This window comes from Haliaeetus albicilla, chromosome 8, assembly GCF_947461875.1.
Source record: "Haliaeetus albicilla chromosome 8, bHalAlb1.1, whole genome shotgun sequence".
Lineage (NCBI taxonomy): Eukaryota > Metazoa > Chordata > Aves > Accipitriformes > Accipitridae > Haliaeetus > Haliaeetus albicilla.
In genome coordinates this window covers 463,482-487,996 of record NC_091490.1, presented here as the reverse complement: position 1 = coordinate 487,996, position 24,515 = coordinate 463,482, and the positions used below count along the sequence as shown (strand labels likewise).

Here is a 24,515-nt window from a genome sequence, read left to right as displayed (position 1 = left end):
AGCTATTTTTAATAGCTACCAACAAACTGTCCAGATTAAGTGAAGCAAAGGAAGCCTTTTACAACCGATGAATGGGAGCACGAGGTGTCTGGCAAACACCAGTGAAAAAGCATTGAGTTGTGGCTCAGTAAAGGAGCTTACATTCACCTGATGATGCTAAGCTGTCTGAAAACAGTGACAAACTTTGACAACACTTTTCTCCAGCTGAGCTTTCTCCAGCTGAGCTTTCTCCCCAAGAATGTCCTGTGCAGCAAATTTATGTGACCTGGTTTTAAGCTAGAAATCAAGGTAAATGTGACATTTTAAAACTATGACATTGTTAAAGTTACAGCTATCTCTTTGCCCAGAACAGTTATCTTTTAGCAATACTGCACAAAAACATTTAAAATATTCTGTGTCTAGCATCTACCAATGTTGGCAAAATATTTAAAAAATCCCATTCTTTGGCTACTCTGTAGCAACAGCAATTTTGGGGAGAGTATTATATTTCAAGACACCAGTACCTGCATCTTTAATGATTTATCTGTGACCTGTGTTTCATCTGATTGGAACAGCTAAGATAAAAGAACATGCAAAAGCTTATTGCTGGTCTGATGTCTGTCCTCATGTCTTACAGAAAAGCATATATTAAATATTTCAGTAGACTTTTTCCTAAGAAAGACAATTAATTGTACATTCATCAGCAAGTTGTATTTAAAACATTCAGAACCCCTTTTAGCAGTTTCTTAATTCAGTCTGATAGAGTTTGTTCTAAAATTCTTACAGATACATGGAGAGTTAGGAATTGTAATAATTTAATGGAAAGACGCTTTGCAGGACATGACTGATCATATCTACATTTGCTAAATTGGAGGGAATTAGGCAAATGCTTGCCACTAATCATATTTTTATTTTATTAGATTAATTAATAAAGGAACTCTGAAAATCACATTAGATTCTTTAGATATTTTAGTGTAAGGCTGTACAGAGGCTAGCACTGGTGCAAAGACCTTAATTGTTGAAGTTGTCTTCTCATTTAAATTTTACCTTCTAAAAAGTCAATAATCATTGATCTTATTTTCTTAGAGGATTTCTTATCCCTTGCCCTTGTCCAAAAGACAAAGTCCTTATGCAGTCTGTCTTATGTTTTATTTTGTTGATTCCTTCTAACCTTCAGAGTAGCTTAATTAATTGTCTTTGAAGTGAACATAATTGACTTCAATGTTCAAAGAGCTTCTGAATAAACCTTTCATAAAAGAATTTTAAGAAAAATTACAAAGTAAGAGTATTGTTCGAGGTGTTCAAAGTATTGTTTTGAATTAAAAATTGGTTATGCAAGGAAAAGGGGAGCAGTTGTTTCCCTCATTCTCCTGCCCAGGCCGCTGCGAGCCCAGCCTGGGAAGCTGCCGGCCACCTTTGTGGCCAGGCTGCCCAGATGGCTGATGCTCAGCCTGCTGTCGACCAGGGTCCCGAGGTCCTTCCGAGCAGAGCTGCTCCCCAGCCAGGCTGTCTGCAGCCTGTGCTGTCGCAGTAGAGGATTTTGTGTTTGTCATTGCCAAACTTCGTATGGGTCCCGGTCCATTCCTCCAGCCCGTCTGGGTCCCTCTGGATGGCAGCCCCACCCTCACGTGTACTGAGGACATCATCTGATGTCCGCTGCTAACATGATGAGAGTGCATGCCATTGCTGCCTCCAGGACCATTGCTAAAGGTGTTAAAAAGGACAGGTCCCAGTATAGGCCCCTGTAGTACTCAACTTGATACTAGCCTCAAGGCAGAGTACAACTTTTTAACTGCTACCCTCCAAGCCCCATCATCTAACCACTTTTTCACCCACCTAGTTTAGCACCCACCCAGACCGTAAGATCTCAGCTTTGCTACAAGGATATTTGGGACACAGTGTTGCAGGACCATGCTGAAGCCAAAGTAAATGGCATCCACTGTTCTCCCCTCACCCCAAAATCCAGTCATTCTATCACAGAGGATAACCAGGTTGGTCAGGCAAGACTTACCCTTGGTAAATCTGTGCTGACTGTACCCAGTCACACTGAGGCATTGAGAAGTGCTTTCTCTGCAGCTTGAAAATTTCCCCTAGGTTACAAGCTGCACCTTTAGTCATAGTCTGCCTCTTAAGAATAAAAATCTTTTTTGGTCTTTCTATAAGAATTTAAAGCTCTTTTTGCATCAGAAATTTTCCCCTTACTTTCTGAAGTAATTTTATCTTTACACATGACTCCAGCATACCCACCTACTTGTAATGCCTATGACAATTTTCAGTGTTTTCTAAGATTCCTTTCTTCTTTCTTAGAAAGATAGCTTGTCTGTGAAGCTATCAAGATTGTCTCTGCACCCCTCTCATCATTTACAGTTGAGTGGAGTTTGCTTAATATGGCTCACAAAATTCTTTTTATCGGGAGATCACAAAGTAGCTAGCATGGTTGCCGTTTCTACAGCCTGGAAAAATGTGTCAAAATTCATCTGGTTTTATATTTATCATCAGAGGTGGATCCACATTGCTCAACACAGTTTTTTTCATCTTGAAGATCCACCTTGAAGCTTGAAGATGAATCTAAACTTTGAATTCCAGTTTCCAAAGAGATTAAGGAGAATTGGAGTTGTGGGCACATCCCTGAGTGTGTTATAGCCTCACAGTTGCATGCCTAAATTAAAACCAAACTGATCCAAAGAAGTTTCAATCATAGTCTTGTAAAAGCTACAGGTCCAAACATCTCTTTTCAGAGCCAACAGCTACAACTTCAGTTTTATGATAGTAGTTTGCTGAAAAATGTCTGAGACAAATCACTTGAAAGCCACCAAGCCATTAAATCACAGACTAACTAGCTCTGTGTTCCCCACCTCTGGTCCACCAAGCTACTAGTATACTGAAAATTGCCTGGACATGGGATGCACAACGGCAGGAGTTGGTTGTATTAACCAACCAGTCACTGGGCGTATTCTTTTTCTACTACCCAAACACATTAACACTCATTCAGTAAGTTCATGTGCTAAGGCTGTTACTGAGCTGCTCTTCAGCAGCCATAAAGGTATGCAGTTTCTCTAAAGACCTCAGGGGATCTTTCATAGGATTTTCTTTATGGACTCAAACTCTTCTTCAAGATCCATAGCAAAAGGATGCACAGCAAAAGGATGTCAACACACATAAGATTTAGCAAGGGAAATTCTGACTATATATAAAGGGGGTGAGAGGATCACAATGAGAGTGGTGCAGCACTGAAAGCTTTCCAGGGAGGATGCAGAACCTCCATCCTTGGAAGAAATCAAAATTCAACTGGACAAGGCCCTTAGCAACCTGATCTTTGAAATTAGTCCTTGCTTTTGTCAGGAGGGTGGACTAGACAACTCCAGAGGACCCTTCCAACCTAAATCATTCAATGACTCATTCTCCCTGTTTCTTTTAAATGTGAACTGTACTTTCCCTGGTGGCTGACCAGCTGGAAGGCAGCTTTGCAGAAATGGACCTAGGAGTCCTGGTTGACAAGAAGCTGAATATGAACTAGCAGTGTGCTCCTGCAGTAAAAGACATCCCGGGCTGCATTAGGAAGAGTGCTGCCAGCAGGCTGAGGGAGGTGATCATTTCTCTCTGTTCAGCACTGATGAGGTGGCACCTGGAGCACTGGGGTCCCAGAGAAGAGAGACAGGGACATACTGGAGTGAGTCCAGCAAAGGACTATGAAGACGGTTCATGGATTGGAGCATCTGACATACAAGGAGAAGCTGACAGAGCTGGGATTGTTCAGCCTGGAGCAGAGAAGGCTCTGGGGGGATCTTATCAATGTGTACAAATACCTGAGCAGGAAAAGTAAAGAAGGAGCCAGACTCTTCTCAGAGGTGCCCAGTGACAGGATGGATGGCAATGAGCACAAGCTGAAATCCAGGAAATTCCATTTAAACAGAAAAAAAAAGGCTTTTTTACTGCGAGTAAAAGTGCTCAAACACCGGAACAGGTTTCCAGGAAGGTTGTGGAGCCTCCATCTTTAGAGGCTGGACAATATTCAAAACCTGACAACATGACCCTGAGAGACCCGCTCAAGGGGACGCTGCTTTATGTGGGGGCATTGGACTGGACAAGGTCCAGAGCTCCCTTTCAACCTCAAAGGTCATGCGATTCTGTATTATCCGCAGAGTCTGGCTATGGCTGCTTGGGATGCTGTTCATCCCCAGGACTGCCTTTATTCAGGAGTCCTCTCACTCCTGCCAGATCCCACCTTCTTGCTTGCCACATGCTCAGAACTCACGTGTCTCTGGAGCATCACCACAGCAGCCAAAGACATGCATCAGCGTTTGTGGGGCTTATTTGTGATCTAGCTCACAGACAAAGCTCACTGCTTATCCCATTCGCATTAGAATTGCACCTGTCCCTGCCTAGTATGCTCCCAGGATACTTCTAGCTTCCAGAAAACAGTATCAGGCACAGATGGCCAACATTCCCCATCATTTGTACTCAGAGAAGTGCTGAAGAATAATTCCATAGGAACACAGAAATCCTCACCTCCTCCAGCCTGTTTTCAACACAAGGGCTTAGTCCTTGCAACGCTTAGGTGCCTCCTGTAATGTGCTGGACCTGTTGAAGCCCTTGGGTTCTGAAGAGAGAGAATTGGCCCTGCAGTGCTGCTGCCGGGGGAGGCTTACAGCTGATACCATGGTGAAATGGTTAAAACTAATGGGAAATAGACACACTTGAATATGGAATGGACCTTACCCAGAAAATGTATTCAGGCAGTCATATGGAAGAAAATTATTTCAATTTAAATTGCATACAGAAATAATTTCTGTACACTAATGTTGCTTGGTAACAGGGTTTTGTTCTCTGAGTACTTGAGAATGACAAGGATTTAAATGACTGGCCCCATTGTTGCATATGTGAAATGATTTGGTGGTCTCAGCTTAGATAGCAGTTGGCAGAAATAGGCATAATCACAGCTAGCATTAACTGGCATCATCAGTGGAAGTTTCACTGGGGAGGTACGGGTACCAATGGCGTAGCATAGAAGCTGGCCGTGTCCCCTATTTTGTCATTTCTTCTGATTGCCAGGGAGGTGTCTCCCAGTTGCTCACTGTACTGTGGGTGATTCACAGTCCAGCATCTTTCATCACCATTCAACTCAAAAATTAACATTCATCAAATTGATACGTAGAACTACTCAAATAATCTGTGGTACAAGCCCCTTAGCGTGCCTGAAAACTCCCTTGTGCTTCAAAAAAATTAGCAGCCCTTAGGCTTCAATATATAATCCAAAGTGGTTTCATTCAGACTTCTATTTTGACAGTTATTCAGAAAGTCAATGTTTGATAATTTGTAGCTCTCCAGGAAAACATTGGCCTCCTGAAAAACCAAAAAAGTGGAAATTTGAAAGAAAATAGCCCCAAAGGGCTATTATCTTCTAAAATACAAAGAAATCTTTACACACTGAGGGAATTATGCTTGAGGATTTACCTTCACACATTTACACTTAAAAGGATCTTTCATTTTGGTGTGGTGTTTTTTTGGTTTTTTTTTTTACTTCCTAAAACTTGATATGTTTACTGCTCGCTGTTCATAATGGTTAAAATAAAATTAAAGGTTATTCTGAGAAAATCCAGACAGTCATTTCTGTGCCTCCTACTTCATAAATCAGTCTCTTTACTGGCAAACAGATTTTCAGGCTTATTTATAAAGCATCAGTGACATTCAGTGTTCAGTTAAAGTACTGTAAGTTAATCACTTTCACATGTGGTACACAGTTCTTCACATTAATAGCTTACTTGTTTGGGGCTTTTTGCTTTTTTCTAAGCTGGTGCTGTAAGGTTTCAAAATCTTGTTTCACTGGCTGACCACATATATACAGTGCTTCTAATTGGAATTTTCTATTTGTTTCCTTCTAGGCTGTTGATATTCTTTTGCAGCATGGAGCTTATGTGAATGTTCAAGATGCAGTTTTTTTCACCCCGTTGCATATTGCTGCATATTATGGCCATGAAGAGGTAACTAAAGGGGGGAATTTCAGAAAGCTGAGAAGTGGAGCACCGAGGCAACTGTAGGTTTCATGTTAGATATTTTTGCTTTGCATTCCAGAGAATCCTACTATGAAAAGGCCTCATATACTGAAGTTACACTTCTAAGTCAATCTCTGATTGTTCTAAGAGTCTGAATATCAACAGGAAATTTCTACACTTTAACCCTCTGTGCTAGACCCTAGCAAAAATCGGTGTTTTCCCCTCTAGACCTCTTGAAACAAACGATTGCCTAGCTAGCTTTGATAACCTATAAACATACTTGGACCCAGAGGCATATTTCATTTGATGTTTATTCATCCCACATTTCAGAGATTGCATAAGGAATGTAAGTATACTTTCTTAAACCTGTCCAAGGAAGTGAACATCGCTTCCCAGTAATGATTAAATGGCAATTCTATTGGTTTTCCTCGGAATTCACAAACTAAATTGTGTCCACTTTTAAGTTAATGGAAAAAATGACCATTTAGAGAGCAGGATTTTCCATGAGGTACTGTGCACATGACAAGTCCAACTGTGCTTGCTTCATTCATACAGATCACAGCCTTATTGAAACATAATCTGAAGTTCTGACCAAAGCTGACACTGAACCTCCCAATTCTCTTTCTTTTACTAAAGTATAATTGACATATAGTTAATCTAGCAGTCCAGTCATTTGCCCTGAATAGCCCTTTTATATGAAATGTAATAATGGGTCTATTTTGGCTTACACAAGTCATTTCCTATACCTTTCTTTGGCTAAAAGCATGTATTCTGGGATATTTTCAAGTATCAAAGGATGACCTCTAGATAGAGTGTATTTTTCATTCCAGTGACATGTTACTTCAAGTGTATTGAGGAGTTGTAGGAAAAGCTTTTGAAAGAACAGAGTCCAGATGCACAGATGATTGAAAATGCTCTACTTCTGTGGCTGAGTGACAGCAAGGGTGTGAACCATGCACGTGTTCCTGAGATGCTTCTTTTCATATATATGTGCCTCATCATCCAGCAACATGAAGAAAATTCTTGCATGTTGGGCTGAGAGATTAGTTTGCTTATTTGCCACAAGCCACTTCTGAACAAATAGTCGCAGTCTTGTGAAATTATGCTAAAACCTCATATGGTGCTCTTGTGAAAAGGCACACTGATCAGAAAGGAAGCTAACGCTCTGGCATTTGTGGACTTTCAGGGCATTTGCTTTATTATGCTGACTGGTCAGTTAAACAAATATATGTGTCTTGTGTCTAGCGTTTTACCACACATAACATTTTAGAGAATGAATGAGCACTTGCTTTTGAGAATTTTAATATTTTTATAGATATGTAACTTAAAAACTAGTTTTATGTTGAATCTCCTCTCCCTGTTTTATTACAGAGACGCCCACTTACAGTGTTACCTAATGCAATATTCTACCTGATTTTGTGAAAATATTTATCTTCATGTGATATTTTAATTATCCTTACTGAAATATTTAGGTAACCCACCTCTTACTAAAGTTCGGAGCTGACGTGAATGCAAGTGGTGAAGTTGGAGACAGACCTCTCCACTTGGCTTCTGCCAAAGGTTTTCTCAACATTACAAAGCTCTTGATGGAAGAGGGAAGCAAAGCTGATGGTAAGAAAAGATATTTTAAAAAATCAACTTTAACATTGTATTTTATAGACAGAGTTGGGCCTTGAATCTTGAATTTAGCTTCCTAACACGTACTCTGTGTGTGCTTGTATATCATCTTTGGGCACTTGAAATAAAAAGTAGCAGTTGGAGAGTTTTCTTCACTTCTTAAGTATGCTTGGTTTGTCATCTCATGTACGTTCTGTTTCCATTAAGAAGTTACAGGTGAAAAACAGCAGCAGAAAACAAAATTAATATACGGAGGTAGCTTACTATTGAGACATTCATCCAATCAGAGAACACATGACTGTGTGGTATGTATCTCCAATCAAAATTACTTAAATGCATAGTGAACTCCTAGTGAATGAGATACAGATGAAGGATTTTAAGTCAAAATTATACAGCAAGTAATTTAAAATAATTCAGATGAGAAATTGAAATGGTTCACAAACAATTCCACAGAAAACTGAATCTTTTTAGCACTTGCTTTATTATGCTTCACAAGCTTCATACACTTCAGTGTGCAACATTTTCCATAAGAGAAAGTATGTGTGTGAGAGACATAGTGGGTTGGACAGATACAAAAGTCTATTAGCATGCTTTTGGTATTCTGTGAAAGTTAGGAATCTGTGCATTCTTTTTACAGGTGATCTCACACTGATGCCAGTAAGACTATAACATTACAGTTCAGTGCTGTACATTTTGCATGTGCCGCAATTTAAAATATTTTCCACTGTAATTAATATTAGTATGGAACTAGTAGTACTGCTGAATTCTTATGCTTGCTCTTTTGTTCCCTCTCCCTATGCTGTTTCAGTAATGTAGAAGGCACAAAACATACCACACTCCAGCCTTATTTTTCCATCGCTGTGACACTTAGATCATAGGCATGTGCACACACTCTTGTGGCCACATCCTACAGTCTTATAAATGGTAAAACTTAGAGGTCAAATTTTATGCATATTATGATTATTAATGCAGAGATTCTTACACTCTAAACAACATTAAAATTATTTGGAAATTAATTTCTTATCCTCAGAATAAGATAAAAAGTTTTTTGAAAAGGAACAATACATTACTTGCAAAAGTACTGCTCTTTAATACATCTTTGGACTGCGTCATTATTCTTTTTAACTTATATCCACAATATACAAGGCAAAATCTCAGTCCCCTTGAAGTCTAGGGCAAAACTTCCATTAATGTCAATGGGATTAGGATTTTGCCTAGGCATATTACAATTCGATCATGGAAAAGCAGAACTGGAAAAACAAGAAACAAACAAAGCATTTGCTGCAAGAATCCTTTATGTTATAGAAAGAACAATAAGTTATCAAAGTTCTTCAGCTGCTGCTCCTCAAGTATCCTATTTGATGTCTGGTTCCAGTCTATGCACACAGCTATTCATGAACTAAAAACAATAGAGCATAACAGGGGAAGGTTAAAAATGGATGCTGTATAGCCACAGTTGAAAAGCATGTTAAATTGCCAGGCTCAGTACTTTCCTAATCTCACCTGGTCCAATACCCCACTGACACCTCTTAGTTGACTTCAGGAGAGAGGACACTCAAGTGGTCATTTTGCACAAGTTCTGTGTTCTCAAGCCTACAGTCTTTGGTGCTGACTCTGTAAAGCACTGTCATTCCTTAATAATTGTAAAAGCAGGGACAAGGGCCTGTGAGGCTTCGTCTTTTCTCAGCATGCCCAGCACTGCCAAATGCAGCAGCATTCATGTACCCCTGTTCCTACTCTGCTAGCGGCACGAAGACTGTGCTTCTCCCCAATTTCCTCTTCTTTGCTAGATTTTAAAAGTACAAATTTGCCATATTTTCTGTGAGTCTTGCCTACACTACACACATCCTACTTACACAGTAAAAAAAGCGTGGCGGGAAACAGCATGACTCAGGTTTCTAAGTACGTTTTTCAATAGTGAGCTCTTGATGTTTCAGTCTCAATGTGCATGCACTGAACTGATATAATTATAATAAAGAGGGGGAAAAGAAGAGATGTTCACTCACCATAACAAGGCAGTAGGAGGTTCACTATCACTTAGATAGTTTATTCCAAAAGGAAAAGAATCTGGGACACCATTTCAGATTCTTTTCTTTAAAATCAGAATCTTCAGCATCGGAAAAAGAAAAAGGAGACTGCAAGTGGGAAGTCTTTTATTCACAAAGTGGCACACTTTGAAACTTGGTATAAATACAGCAGCGGAGGAACAACTCTTAAATGCCTAGGAATGAAAGTAATTGGTGAAATAACCTGAAGAAATTTTGGCAGTATTCTGCGCAGACCAGTAATTGGTGTCATAAAGGTGAACTGTTTCTTTTAATATAACCTGACTCATTGATCAGCTCCAAGGCCATGGCAACTGAAGAAAAACAGTGACCACTGAATCAGACTGAAAAGGTCAGAATACTGCTGAAATATAGCAACATTTGCAGTCTAACAATAGCCAAAGTTCTTCTTCAACCCAACCACAATATATGAGAAAAACATAAAAGAAATATACTGCCCATGTATATATCATCACAAATGTTCATATTTTACATATGCATGTATATAACACCAGTATGTTACAAGTACAGTTGGTTCTCCAGATGCTAATCTCATAACTTGTTTTAACATAAACACTGTAGGGAAGGACTAAGTAAATTCTGTGTATTTTCAGAAATCACATAAGGTCTTTCAAGCACATTTCTTGAGGTATTGATCAGATTCCTTTAAGCTCCAAATTCTTTTTGAGATCATTAATATATCTCAAAGACCAGCATGCCATTACAAGCTGCTATCACTTAAAGTGCCTTAACTATCTTGAGATTCTTACAAACTGATTTAGCGTGGAATTTCTCATTTCTGTTTTTAACAACTTCTATTTCCTTCTTTCTTTTTTCATGCCTTTCAAACTCCTAGAGATTTTTTTTGCATTACTGAGTCAATATGATTGCTATCAACTTGAATTATTTATTCTATCAGGAAATTCAGTTTTATATTTTAGAGTATCCAAGTGGTATCATGGGGGTACAAAGTATCACTTCATAATTTTTGATTCATTCTTGTAATCTGGTAGATTTTTTCTAGCATAATTGTAATAAACAAAACAAAGAGAAGGGGTTTTTTCTTCAAGTAAAGTAGAAAAGGATGTTCATTACAACGAGAAACCATCAGTATTCCTAAATAGCCATTCTCCTTCCTCATTTAATTGGACAGAACTCCTTTTGTCTCTTTCTTGCTTTTCTTGTACCTTCACTGTACTCACATCCACACCTGACTTTTCTCTATACAGTTTCTAAGAATGAATATTCAGCAACACACGTTAGATCCAGATGACATGCTGGTTTTAGCAGTTGCTTGGTTATGGTCTTGACCTTGAGAGGCATGGTGTCAAGCAGCTGGGCCCTTTAGGTAATCCAAGGGGTACATGTTTGGGTCTCAGGGGGGGCTGACTTCTGAACCAAAGTCGAAGTCATCTGATTATTTGCTGTTTCGCAGTTTCACCTGCCACTTACATGAAGCAAGGTAAACTTGATCATTGAAAACAGAGCTGTGGTTTTTGCCTGTTATTATCAGCTGGCCTGATTGTATGGCCACACTTCTGCTGGTGTCCCAGCACTCCAGCAGAAAAAGGAATGGGCAAATGAAAGGTGGGGTTTTTTTAAGAAGTAGTAGTAATTTAGAATTGTCAGTATGTTCCACTCTTTTTTTTATGTTCCATTTCTCTGAAATCAGGGAGGGCCTGGAAATAATTGCTTCTCAAATGCTTGAATGTAGAGGTAGGACTTCTAATGTAGCTGTTTACATGACTTCTAAAACTGTTCCTTTCAAAATGAAAAAAAAAAAATCATATTTAAAAAACTGTTTTATAGTCTGATGGGGTAGCTAAGAAACAGAATATCTACAAACTTAGAGAACCAGTTGGTGGCCAGGAAATAAACATTTCCCTTGCTTCACATAAGCTAAATGCTATTTTTTATTATTCTTCAAACTGGTGGTTCTGGAGGTTTCTTTCAGGGGCCACATGATATTAAATATATTCTTTTGTCTTTGTAATTCCCATGGTCTTTTAATAAAATTTGTTTGCTTTCAGGACTACTGAGCTGCCTAGAGTTGCAGGTCCTCTTTTTTCAAGTATCTTTGAAAATCACTGTCACCTCTGCCAAATACAATCAATTTTAAATTTAAAACCAGAGTCTGATATTAAAAATCCAGGCACATTCAATCATGATTCTCTGAATATTAAACAGTTATCACTCACTGGGACTTGGGCAATTTCCCTTATTTTTTTAAAACAGACTTGCACTGGCTTTTTTTCATCCTTTTAGTTACTGTAATGGTTTCACCTGTTACTTTCTACCTGCGTAATGTCTCAGTCCTAAGAATAATTTCTACAGTACTCCATTTTGTTCCAGACAAGAAGTTAGCATTTGCTCATTTTTACTGTTTGCTTGTGAGGCAAACTCAACTTTTAGACTCTGACTGCCATGACAGTTGTACTACCTATCCTTGATTTAATATAAAAATACTTTAAAATCTCAATTTGAAGAACTCTCCTGTACTCTTCTTTAGCAATTCCTGAATCAATATGATGTACTTTTTTGCCATAACTCTCTTCTAAAGTGTTTTTGACTGATTTTGGTTTGTTTTGACTCTGAACTTCTCCTTCTTTTTAAGACAATATTCCAGTTTACCTGTCATATTTAATTTAGAAATCAAAAAGCTGTCAATTAAAACAAAAACCGTCCCAGGTTGTAGTTATATATCCTTCCAGAGGCAAAGGAAATAGCTTGCAAGTATTTGACATAATTTCCAACTGCATAAACAAAGGAAAAGATGTATGTTTCCTTCCTTGCTCCACCTTACACCTTGTTGTATTGTGGAAGCTCATGGCCCTGAGGCCCCTGATGTCCTTCAGGCCATTCTGTGGGTACATATTCTAAAACACTGACATTTATTATTATAAAACTTTGACATTTATTCCCCTCTTATTTATTGCACTTCAAAATGAATCTGTGTCTGGTACCACATCATAATAAAAAATAAAGGCTAACATGTCACACAAATCTATAAAGTAAAGAATTATTTTAGAATAGAGGAATAAAACAGTTTTCTTTACTCCTTTTAATGTAAGACTGCTGGGAAGGTTTAAAACCTTCAGAAAGGTTTTAAAGCAGGGATTTATTTTAATTTTCATTGTTCTTTATACTCACAGAAAATCAAGAGAAGACAGAACCTCAGAATGTGTTTGGTTTACCCTTTGTCCCAACAGGGCTCAGCTATAGGAAAAAATTGTTCCCGAGAGATGTTTGCCAAAGCTGTGCTTAAAAGCCTGTGTAGAACAAGTTTGGACATCTCTAATGGACAAATTATTCCTTAGTAGTCTATTAATTTCTTGTAAACTGTCTCAAAGATCTGGTGCTAGACTGAAATAAGAATTAAATATTGCACAAAGTAGACTGGATTTGAGCAAATATGAGCAAAATGAAAACACTGGAAATCCAGACATTTGAATGAATTCTCCTCTTCCTTTCTTGCCTTTTATGCATTTATATTTTGACAGTGACTATGAAAAATATATCCTTATTGCGTCTCCTTTATTTTTTTTACATTTCTTTTTTGTCACTGTATAACTATATCAAGAATCCTTGATCCTGGTACTCAAGGAAGCTAACATAAACCTTAAAACCAACCTTCCCTAACAGCAACAATGAAGCATGTTTCTTCCTAGTATTTGTAATGAGTAGCTATAGTTCCATGCATTTGGAGTAAGCCAGTGGATTGCTTTCTTACATATATTAACTATGTATCTTACTTTTGCTTCACATTGTAATATACTGACAGCAGTTGTTCTGTTTAAGGGTCATATATAACTCTTGATTCATTCACGGAAAGCTACATCAAAACATTCAATACATCTGCTACCGGAAGAAAGCAATTATACCCTAAGTCCAAAAAAATCATCTTGACAGTGTACTACAGATGACACTGAGTAATGTAGTTTTGATATATGAAAGCTCACAGAAATTTCAATTTTAAAGAAATTGGACCATACGTATTTTAGCATGAGGTTTCAAAACATAAAGGCACAACACGTAAAGCTTTACTAAATATCAAAAACAAGCTGTGTTAAGCATAAAATACTTTCTTTGGTCTCTTTCTGGGTCAAATGGTAGTGAATGCTCAGGACAATGAAGATCACGTTCCTCTACACTTCTGCTGTCGATTTGGACACCATGAAATCGTAAAGTTCTTACTGCAGAGCAGCTTCGAAGTTCAGCCCCATGTGGTGAATATCTATGGAGACACACCTTTACATCTGTGAGTCACACAGAGAAGCTCTGTTTTACATGGTTTGGGCCTAATTAGAAAGCTGGTGTTGTTAACAACTCTTTACTGACTCCATCTTCAGTGCGTGTTACAATGGAAAGTTTGAAGTTGTCAAGGAAATAATTCAGCTCTCAGGAACAGAAAGTCTCACTAAAGAAAACATATTCAGTGAAACAGCTTTCCACAGGTGAGATGTTTAAAATGCCATTATCAACGTAATTCCACTTATACATGCATGCAATACAACACCCAAAATAACAGATGTCTCACCAACAGCCAGATGAGGAACAAAGCAAGCAGCGAGCTTGACATGGATGTGAAGTTTGGATCTTGAGATACAGGAGACGACATAGAGTAAGAGGCAGAACCAGACAGTGAATGGGGGGAGAGAGCAAGAAAGAGAGAGAAATGTAGGAAAGGCATCAGGTTCGTCAACATCTGGACAAATAATGGTTTCTCGTTCTGTCCAGTTTGGGAGCTGAGCTTAGAGCCTGTTCTGCCTAGAAATCTGCTGGAGTCTAGATACTCTAAATTAGAAACAAGGTGGCAGAACACAGTTTGATCATGATGCTACGAGTTTGGAAAGTGTTATTTAAGAGGACTTTGCAAAATAGACTGTATTAATTTTGCATAACTGTGCAAAATTAATTTATACAACAATAATTAGAATGTTCCTGAAACAATGGAAATGAACATGCTTTAGTGGATTAATCATGCATTTGGACATTTCTAGAGATCCTTTATTACTACCTTTTTATCTCTGTGTAATTCTTTTTAAATTTCTGGCTACCCAAAGCATTTGTCCTTTTATGGACTATAGCGTTCACTTTTCCCTTTATTTTTGCAGTGCTTGCACCTATGGAAAGAACATAGAACTTGTAAAATTTCTTCTTGACCAGAATGTTGTAAGCATCAATCACCAGGGAAGAGATGGACACACAGGTAACATCATCATCCTTATTGTCTGTGAGTGCATATACTGGCACCAAAAAATGCGGAAGCCATACACAATCAGGATTTCCAGAGTAATTCCCATGGTAATTTGATGATCAGCATCCCATTACCTTTTAGACAGATCTCAACTCTTTTGAAATATGTTTTCAGGCAGGCATAGAAGTGGTAAGAGTTCAGTGAGGATGTCTGGTTCATTAGCTCGTATATGAGCAACAAAACCTGATGTAAACCGATTCTCCCATAGTTAGGCTCCTAAGTAGTTTTAAGAATTGGGCCCATGTATTATTCTGCTAGGGACTAGGCATGTAGGATATAGCATCTGAAGGGCTGCACACCTCCACGTCCCTGCTACAGGCAATGAAAAAAAGAGCCTTCTTTGTTTCTACTTGCTTTTCCTCACATACAAAGTTGTTAAATGTGATTTGCAGGTGGTGGAGTAAATGCTGACATGTTGTGTAGCAGGCAACAGATTGGTTCTTGCAGCATTAATATTTTATTTTCACCTATTGCCTCAGGTATTTTTTGATAATATATTCCTTTATCGAGGAAATCAATTTGCTGCAAGTCCTATTATGATGTTCTGACAGTTGTGCTTACCACACTTCTCTGATGTTCTAGGATTACACTGTGCTTGCTACCATGGTCATATTCGACTTGTACAGTTCTTACTGGATAATGGAGCTGATATGAATCTGGTAGCTTGTGATCCCAGCAGGTCCAGTGGAGAAAAGGATGAGCAGACCTGTTTGATGTGGGCTTATGAGAAAGGTATTTCAATTTTCTAGTTTCTGCTACAAAAATCCACAGGAACATTACAGGAAGGAGAGAACAGCACAGGAAGGAGATAACACTACAAAATAACCCCTCAGTCCCTGTGGGGGACTAAGAGCTGTCACCACCTGCTTTCCAGTTCCTGGCATGAAGGGTTATAAAAAACAGCACTTTTATTTATCTTCTCTCTCTGTTTAACTCTGTTAAACATCAGTTTAATTCAACACAAACTCAAGTACAGGAGTACTTATGTGCTGCTAAAGTAGAAAACATACAGCCTGTTCAGAAAAGGCTATTTCTCCCTCTGCTATGTGCATGAGCTTTAATTTTATTACTGAAAGAGGCATTACAAGGAGCAATGATTCGGAGTCAGGAATCTTAAATTCTTGCAAATATGGATCAAAGCAAGGCATTTTCCATGGTTCCTGTTATACTGTCCTACAGGTACAGCAATGTGTCAGTTTTCTGTCCCGTTTTTGACTCCATGACTTCTGGCACATTCCCCCCTCCTCCAAAAGCACTGCAGTACCATTTATTATGAAAATGACTGTAATATAGTAAAAGTATGGATTTCAAAGGCCTTTCAAAAACTGATACTAGCAAAATACTCCGTATGAAATTACTGAGGGAAAACTCATCTTTGAAAGGTTTAGAAAAGAATTTTTAATATTGCCAAGCAGAACTTTGTGCATCAAACATCTGAGAGAGTGAGCACGTTGTGCACAGACCGCTCTGTTCTGGTTCCTTGCAAAGGAGAATGATGAGTATAGCAACTGTCCACAGCAATATGGCATACAAATTTTGTCCAGTTGTCACGGTTTCATCCCAGCCGGTACCGAAGCCCCGGGCAGCCGCCGTCCCCCTGCCACCTCCCCGGCCGGGCCACGCCGGGATGAGGAGAAAACGGGAAAAGCTCGTGGGTCGAGACAAGGACAGGGAGGGATCCCTCCCTCCCTCCCTCCCCACTGACGGGCAACAGACAGGCTCCGCTCGGGGAAGAAGCGAAACCGGTTTCCCTCGCTGCCGATCGACTCCAAACGAGGAGAACGAGGAGGAAACCCCGACCTGCGAACCCCTTCCCCCCAGCCCTCCCTCCTTCCCGCCTCAACTCCGCTCCCGCTTCTCTCTCCCTCCTCCCCCCGGCGGCGGGCAATGGCGGTTGGGGTCCGCTCACCACACCTTGTCTCTGCCGCTCCTGCCTCCTCAGGGGGACGGCCCCGCACTCGTCCCCTGCTCCGCCGCGGGGTCCCTCCCTCCGCCAACTTCTCCGGCGGGGGCTCCTCTCTCCCCGGGCTGCAGGTGGGCGTCTGCTGCCCCGCTCCCCTCCACGGGCTGGGGGGGGACAGCCTGCCGCCTCACCGCGGGCTGCGGGGCCGTCGTCCGTGTCCGTCTCCGTCCCCCTCCCCCTCCTCTCCTTCCCTCGCCTCACCTCGGCGGCGGCCGCAGGGGGCGTCGTCCCGCCGCGGGTTCCCCTTCTTCTGAAAGGCGTTCGTTCTCCCCCAGGGGCTCTTAAAGGCGTCCGTTCGTTCTCCCCCAGGTGTTCCCGCCGTGGCTGAGGGGCTCGGCCTGGGCCGGAGGCGGGTCCGGCCTGGAGCCGGGGGAGCTTCCAGCACCTTCCAGCAGGAGCCGGCCCTGCCGGCCCTGCCGACCCTGCCCCGCCGACGGAAAAAAACGACACACGAACCCGAGACACCGGTTTAGGACACCAAAACAGAAATATTTTCGGGCACTGGTTTTACTTGTAAGGCCTATTGAAGACTATTGTGAACTTCCATTTTAGGATTGCTGTAGCAGAGTTTTTACTATTGCCATACCTCACGTTTTAGGATTAGGTGGACTTATGAAAATAACATGTTTGTTTTTATTGGCAGGTATTTCCCTGTGTTTCTATAGCTAAGAATCATAGTATGTTTCAGATTAGCGCTGCTGTATCTTTGTTTACATGTTTCATAGGCCCATTGTACATTTTTTTTAAAATCCCCTGATTTTGTATAAATCAATTTAAAAAAATAATACTGTTGAGTTTACATGCAAATCCCTATATTTCCACTTTTTTTCTTAGGTCATGATGCCATTGTGACCCTTCTGAAGCATTATAAGAGACCTCAAGATGAATCACCCTGTAATGAATACTCACAACCTGGAGGCGGTATGGTCTGAGAAATAACTTTATTCTCTAACTGAAGGGTCTGATCCAAAGACCGCTGAAATCTCTGGAAAGGTTCCACTGATGTCAGTGAGCTTTGGATCAGTTCTGTCTGGCACAAAGAAAATTAGTGTCATAAGAATCACCATTTTCCAGGTACCCTCTATTTATGTCAGAAGTCTTCCTTTATCTTAAAATCGAGTTGTCACATTGTATTACTCACTTGAAAGAAAAGCTAAAAGCTGTGAGATGAAGATCAATCCCTAGTAATCATTACTCATACCTTTTTACATCCTTAATACCTTGTTTAGCCATTCTCTTTGTGTTGTTTAGGTCTGAGGTTTCTTTGATTGCTGACATTTGGTATATTTCTATACTCAGTCCCCTTCATATTTTTTAATATCTTTGGATATCTCATTCCCCCTTGGGAAGAATTAATTACCCTTTTTCCTGCAAAAATACTCATTTGTATTGGCAACTAAATGACAAGTGCCAAGAAGAACGTTAACGCAAGCAGTTAGATAAACAAAATATTTTGCAGTGTGTTGAGAATGCTGCCTCCAGAGAGGGTGAATATGTTATACGTTGTGGCTTGTCCAGGTCATTGACTCCTCCTGTCGTGGAAACAGGAGGAACCCTACAGTCAGCAGCAGGATCAATCTGCTTCCTACATAGTTTGACCTGTTCCAGTTTTAGGTGTATTATCTCTCAAGTGTATGTAAATCTTTTGGGGACTAAGTTTATGCATGTATTGGAAATGTATTTTGGCAAGCAATTAGCACACCCAGACAGATGTTTTTTAATGCTGATTGTTAAAAGAACTCGGCTGCCACTTAAGCAGAAAAACAAGAGTTGAAATTTTTGGTACATGGAGAAAGCTGAGGTCTTTTGGAAAATCTAGTCAGTGAACTAAACAGTGCAATATGTTCACAGCCCAATTGGCAGAATTTGTGAATCTGATCAGAGTTCCTTTACAAAATCTAGCTCATATAAAACGCTACATTGGCCTTCTTTAACACCAGTGAAAGCCAGTATCATTCTACAGGATTTAGTGAAGCTATATACAAATTACTTTCAGGAATGCAGCAATATAACGTCACAATCATGTGTGTGCTTATGTGTATTTTCACCCCTTTATTATTCATTCTTTAAGCAATCATCGCCTCATTAATTTATCAGTACAGATGCTTATACTGTCTTTGAATGCCATAAAATTAATTCTGTTCTTCTATTTCAGATGGTTCCTATGTGTCAGTTCCATCCCCTCTAGGAAAGATTAAAAGCATGACTAAAGGTATTTGCAATGGCAATGGGAAACTTGAACTTTTACGGTCTTTTTACCCAAGGTGTTTGTCAGCCTAAACATACTACACAAGATTCATTATTCCTGGAATTTTCATTTCTAAGAAATGTAATGTTGTGCATAAGCAGCAGCTATACTTCCCTAGGATAATTTTAGGAAACAATATACTTAGCTGTGTTGCTCAGCATCATGATAATTCCTGTATTTGTCTTATTTTCATTTACTTCTAAATATATATTTATTACTTTGGAGAAGAGGATGTGATTGTGAATTAGTACTAATGAAATACACACATATCCATGAATGCAAACAAATATCATATTGAATCCCACTGTAAAATGCCTGGATTATCTTTACACAAAAAATTCTGTCCAAAAATAATTTGTGTTTACCTGAAACAAATATAGATAAAACATTCAGATGAATATTTGTACTTTAGAATATTTCTTTTTTTTGTGGTGCTTTCAATTTTCCACCAAATATTCACTCTGGATATAATCAAATCCTTGCATCCTTTACATAGCAGCTTTGAAATGTTCCATTTAGAAATATTCTGATAAACTTTGTAGTAATAAACCAAAAAGATCAACAAGGTAGAGATGTTTGCTAACTAAATTATGTTGCAAAATTTAGATTCCACATGTCACTGAAGAGTAGGTCAGATCTGGAATAACATCCCCTGCATTGGTAATGAGTACTAGCTATACAGAAAAAAAAGGAACTAATTCTCTGTATAAAGAATTTGACACAACCATCACATGATACAGGCAGAATATGCTTATGGGACAGTGTTCATCACTGATAAGATTTTAAAGCCAAGAAAGCCCAAGGCAACTGTAGCGTTGCAAGTATTTGGCTGTTATTGGGGTTTATGGTGGTTACTGAAAGAAAAGGGAATAGGATTACCAGTCAACCAATTTACAGGAGGAAAATCAGCTTTTACTGTGCAACAGTTTTGTGAAGTTAAATGCTTATATTATGTCCTTCCCCATGACCCCACAATTTACAAATAGGATAAGTGTTTTCTTTTGCAGAAAAGGCAGATGTTCTTCTCCTCCGTGCTGGTTTGCCATCACATTTCCATCTTCAGCTCTCTGAAATAGAGTTCCATGAGATTATCGGCTCAGGTACCAGAAATAAGAATGCATCTGTTTTAAATGTCTGATGTTCATAAATATCTTTTTGCTTATTTATTTTAAACCATTTTAGGGTCTTTTGGAAAAGTATATAAGGGACGATGCAGAAATAAAATTGTTGCAATCAAGCGGTAAGTTTATCAGACTTTTCCATCTTGTTTGGTTAATGACCTAGTTCGAAGTATTAAAAAAACCCATATTTTATGATATTTTTGCCTTACTGTTTTCTTTCATGTAAATTCTAAGCTATCGAGCCAATACCTACTGCTCCAAATCTGATGTGGACATGTTCTGCCGTGAAGTTTCCATTCTCTGCCGATTGAATCATCCGTGTGTCATCCAGTTTGTGGGAGCTTGCTTAGATGACCCAAGTCAGTTTGCTATAGTCACTCAGTATATTTCTGGAGGATCGCTCTTCTCCCTGCTTCATGAACAGAAGAGGTATTCCACCTGTTCTCTGTTTGGACTTGTGGTACAGAATTTGGAAGACTAGTAAATCCATGTTGATGTAAATGTTATTCTTTAAGTACAAAACAAGAGAGAAGGGAACACACCAGAAAAATTTTAGCTTTGATTCAGATTATTGGGTGTACAAGGGAAATTAATAAGTAATCACAAAATTGTTATTATCATTATTTTACATTATATACATTTACATTACATAAAGTATATAACTTTTTTGAATTTAAAACAATTTTAAACGTTCCATGATTTACAGATAAGAATAATTTACAGATAATTTTTGTCTGTTTATTAACTTTGAGTAATTTTTTTTTTTTTTCAAAATACAGAACTCTTGATCTGCAGTCTAAATTAATCATTGCTGTAGATGTTGCCAAAGGCATGGAGTACCTCCACAATCTCACACAACCAATCATACATCGTGATTTGAACAGGTAAGTTTATTTCTTTATCCGAAAAATTCAGGGAATGTGAAGTCTCAAAGCAACAGTGATGGTCTGCAGTCTCACCTGTACTTGCAGACACTTGTAACTGTGCAGTATCTCATTAGCACTGATGGAGCTTGGAGGAAGGTCTGCTTGCATCAGTTGGACTTGGGAATTGCGGCATGATGCTTTCACATTCGCTGAAGGCGTTAATACATTTTACTTGAATGACTTAACAGACAGCAGTCAGCTTCATGCTTAATAATTTCACTGACAGATATCTTACCTGAACTTTACAAAATATTTATACCCTATTTGCATACATTAGTCCTGTAGGATAGTATTTTTACAGTTTATGCTATCTAGTATATTTCCCCAGTATAATTTTTTTAATCCAAAACATTAATTAATTCATTTCACCTACTTTTGCCCATCTGAGAATTAAGTGCTTAATTTAAACTAGTCACTAGTCCCCCTAAAGTCGATGCAGGAATGCAAGAAGGCTTCCAGAAGGCAATCCCTCCCGTTTGTTTTAGGTGGCTGTCTTGGAGAGGGAGGAACGTTGGATGAGCCTGTGCTTGTAACCGGGAGGGGAGTGGCCATCTAGTTTAGACTAAATGCCAACTGCTGACACTCACAGAGGTATGCTAGGTAAATCTCAGCCTAGGAGACAGCTGACAGTACCACTGGCAAAGAAGTAGGAGAGAGTCTACATGAGTTGCGTGTCCAGATTTCCCTCTGGAGATGAAACTGAATTGAAAAAAACTCAGAGGTTTTATACAAACTGCTACGAGTCACCATTTGCTTAACTGTAATTGTCATTGAAGGATGCAACTACTAAAAACCAGTATTTTCTTGCATCTGGCCCACTAATGTTCAGCCTTTGTTAAAAGCAGGAAACATCTTCCCTACTGAGGAGAATTTTATTGTGTCATGTCTAGATCAGAAATCACTCAGACTACCCATTCTGCACAAACTTCTGCTTTGGAAGTGGACTAACCAAAATTACCTACAGTTGTATTTAAAGGAGAGCAACTAGGCAAAGAAAGTTCGTGCTGATATTTATAGCTGTTGCACTTTTTAGCCACAGTAGCTTGCTTGGAAACAGCTCCTTCATATGTACGAGCACTGTGACAAGAAAGCTTCTACAGAAGACATTTTTAAAAAGTAGGATGAAGTGAGTTACAAAATCGGTTTTCTTCAGTGTCAGGCATACACCTCTTAATTTTCCACTAGCTTAACTACTTGGTTTTAGAAAAAAATTACAGAAATGTTCATTTTGTTTATACCTCAAGTGACTGGTCCTATAGAGTTGTGGTGATACAACAACTAACATTTTCCTGCATCGTGCTGTAAGTTTTCATTTCCTAGTGACAATGATAGCTGCAGTGAAAGATTACTTGTGAAAGACACTCATACTTTTGGAAAAGGAGCTGTTTTTTTCTCTTTGCTGAGCAAAGAGAAAAAAAGATTGTGAAACTATACCCAGTTCAGGGTTCCGGTATGAAATTTGAAAAAATATGAGAGCAGCAGCAGTTTTCTGGACATTGTTGTTGGCATCTCCTGGAGAACAGCATGGCTTGCACACGGAAAAGGTTCTGTTTTCTTGCTTGAAGTGTACCTACATGGACAGCTCTACAAAGGACACCTATGAAGGGAGGGACTCCAAATGTAGTATTTGTCCTTTATAAGCAGGAGGTTTCTTGGGAATTGAAGCATAACAAGGAGACTGTGTGTGTATATATAAGACCAGTCACAGGGGTGCAGACTGAAGCCCACTGAACTCAGTGTCCTGCCTCTGGCAGTGGCCCATGGTGACAAATTTGAGAGCCAGGCATGTATATAATGATAATGTCTTGAATTCTCTCTCAGTGCCCAAGAAGTTTGGGTTCAGAAGGGTACTTTCAAAAATGAGTACCTGCTCTTGAAGTAATTTTTTAATTGAAAGAATAACTCTTTTGTGGTTAAGAAAGCAAAAAATGTCCTTGCAGACTGAAGATGAAAATCAAATCACTAATGCAAAAGAAACTGCACATTTCTTTATTTTAGTCTGAAGAACGCAGTCTACAAACCATATCACTTCAAGCCAGTCTACTGGGATTTATGTGCCCTAGGTTAGCAGTATTGGCACAAATTCTGCTTCATACTCTGACCACAAATTTTAGCACACTTTGCTTTATTTGTCTATTCTGATGTATGAATGCATCCATCTGCTCATGTTAAAACTGCTGCAAGCACATAAAAATGGCTACTGTTAACCATTGCCAATTACATGCCCCATTACTTTATTTAAATGTGCAGATATGGTGTTTCTGTATGGGTATGGTAAATGTATGATGTTTAGAAGGATACTGCTGATGTGTTATATTCATCCATGCATATTGACTATATAAAGGCTTAATCTAAGTATATTAATATAAGCCACATTCTGCAATTTTACTGTAGCAGAGCTACATAAAATTTGTCTGTTGAAGAGTATTTTAAATGCATTTTGGATTGACTAAATACTTTCAAAAACCGTGCCATTTGTCAAAATTCTTTTAGCCTAAGAAAGCCTGAACCCACATTTCAGAGGCCTTTGAAATGCTTCATTTTGACATTTTAAATTATTTTTTCTATTTTTCCTATTTTTTATTTTTTAATTCTAATTCAAATTCCAAGTTTTTAAAATACAATTCTACTTATCAAATAAATCTCAAAAAATAAAAATGAAAAATTAAAAGTTTCATCTTCATATGAACAAGTACAATTTTGTTGACAAGAAATGTCTGTTCCCCACTTTTTATTCCATAACGTTAAGCTCCATAAAATGTTCTGAGTCAAGGCAAAATGAAACAGTCCATAAAAATGACTTCTTCAAACAGTTCCATTAATTAGCAGGAGACATTAGGACAGTCAAACTCTGAAGTGCAACTCAAATTGTCTTCTAACATTTTGAACTAATTACAATTCATTATCAAGTGATGTGACTGCAAAGCTTTTCAGTAACCAGCTCTGAGCGATTCGGGAGAAATTCAGGGAAATCTTAGAATGCACAGCACAAACTGTGTATTCTTGACTGCGTTTGTGCGTGAAGCCTGCCTGCAGCACCAGCAGTCCGTGCAGCGCTGATCCCATAAGAATCCCATGGTTGGGTGGGTGGTGATGTCTCACCTTGCACCTTTGCCCACAGAGCCGAGCCGGGCATCAAGCGCTCCCCGAAAGGCCCCGTGCTCTCCGCTCTGCAGCACCTCGCCTGGCCTGGCAGCAGTGGCTGCAGGGGTCCCCGGGGATCGGGGGGACGGGAGTCCCTCCTGCAGCCGTCGGCTGCTCCTGACCAGGCAGTGCTTCACTGCGGCACATGTTGCACCTCTTGATCCCCTTACAGCTTCGAGTGCTCCCCCCAGGATTGGCAGCGAGCTGGCAGGTCTCCAATTT

General features: G+C 39.3%; 1 protein-coding gene across 4 annotated transcripts in view; it reads left to right on the top strand.

Annotated features, from left to right (window-relative positions):
• The window catches only part of TNNI3K (TNNI3 interacting kinase), a 90,940-nt gene that overhangs the window by 13,451 nt on the left and 52,974 nt on the right, over window positions 1-24,515 (top strand). For 3 of the 4 annotated variants that reach the window (XM_069788385.1, XM_069788388.1, XM_069788389.1), the window contains exons 6-17: window positions 5,862-5,960; window positions 7,445-7,583; window positions 13,748-13,892; window positions 13,984-14,088; window positions 14,749-14,843; window positions 15,474-15,623; window positions 17,689-17,775; window positions 19,010-19,066; window positions 20,110-20,202; window positions 20,285-20,342; window positions 20,458-20,652; window positions 21,003-21,107. In XM_069788385.1, the coding sequence (XP_069644486.1) occupies window positions 5,862-5,960; window positions 7,445-7,583; window positions 13,748-13,892; window positions 13,984-14,088; window positions 14,749-14,843; window positions 15,474-15,623; window positions 17,689-17,775; window positions 19,010-19,066; window positions 20,110-20,202; window positions 20,285-20,342; window positions 20,458-20,652; window positions 21,003-21,107 (1,328 nt within the window). The remainder of the gene's footprint in view (window positions 1-5,861; window positions 5,961-7,444; window positions 7,584-13,747; window positions 13,893-13,983; window positions 14,089-14,748; window positions 14,844-15,473; window positions 15,624-17,688; window positions 17,776-19,009; window positions 19,067-20,109; window positions 20,203-20,284; window positions 20,343-20,457; window positions 20,653-21,002; window positions 21,108-24,515) is intronic. The other variant, XM_069788386.1, reaches the window with a different exon arrangement.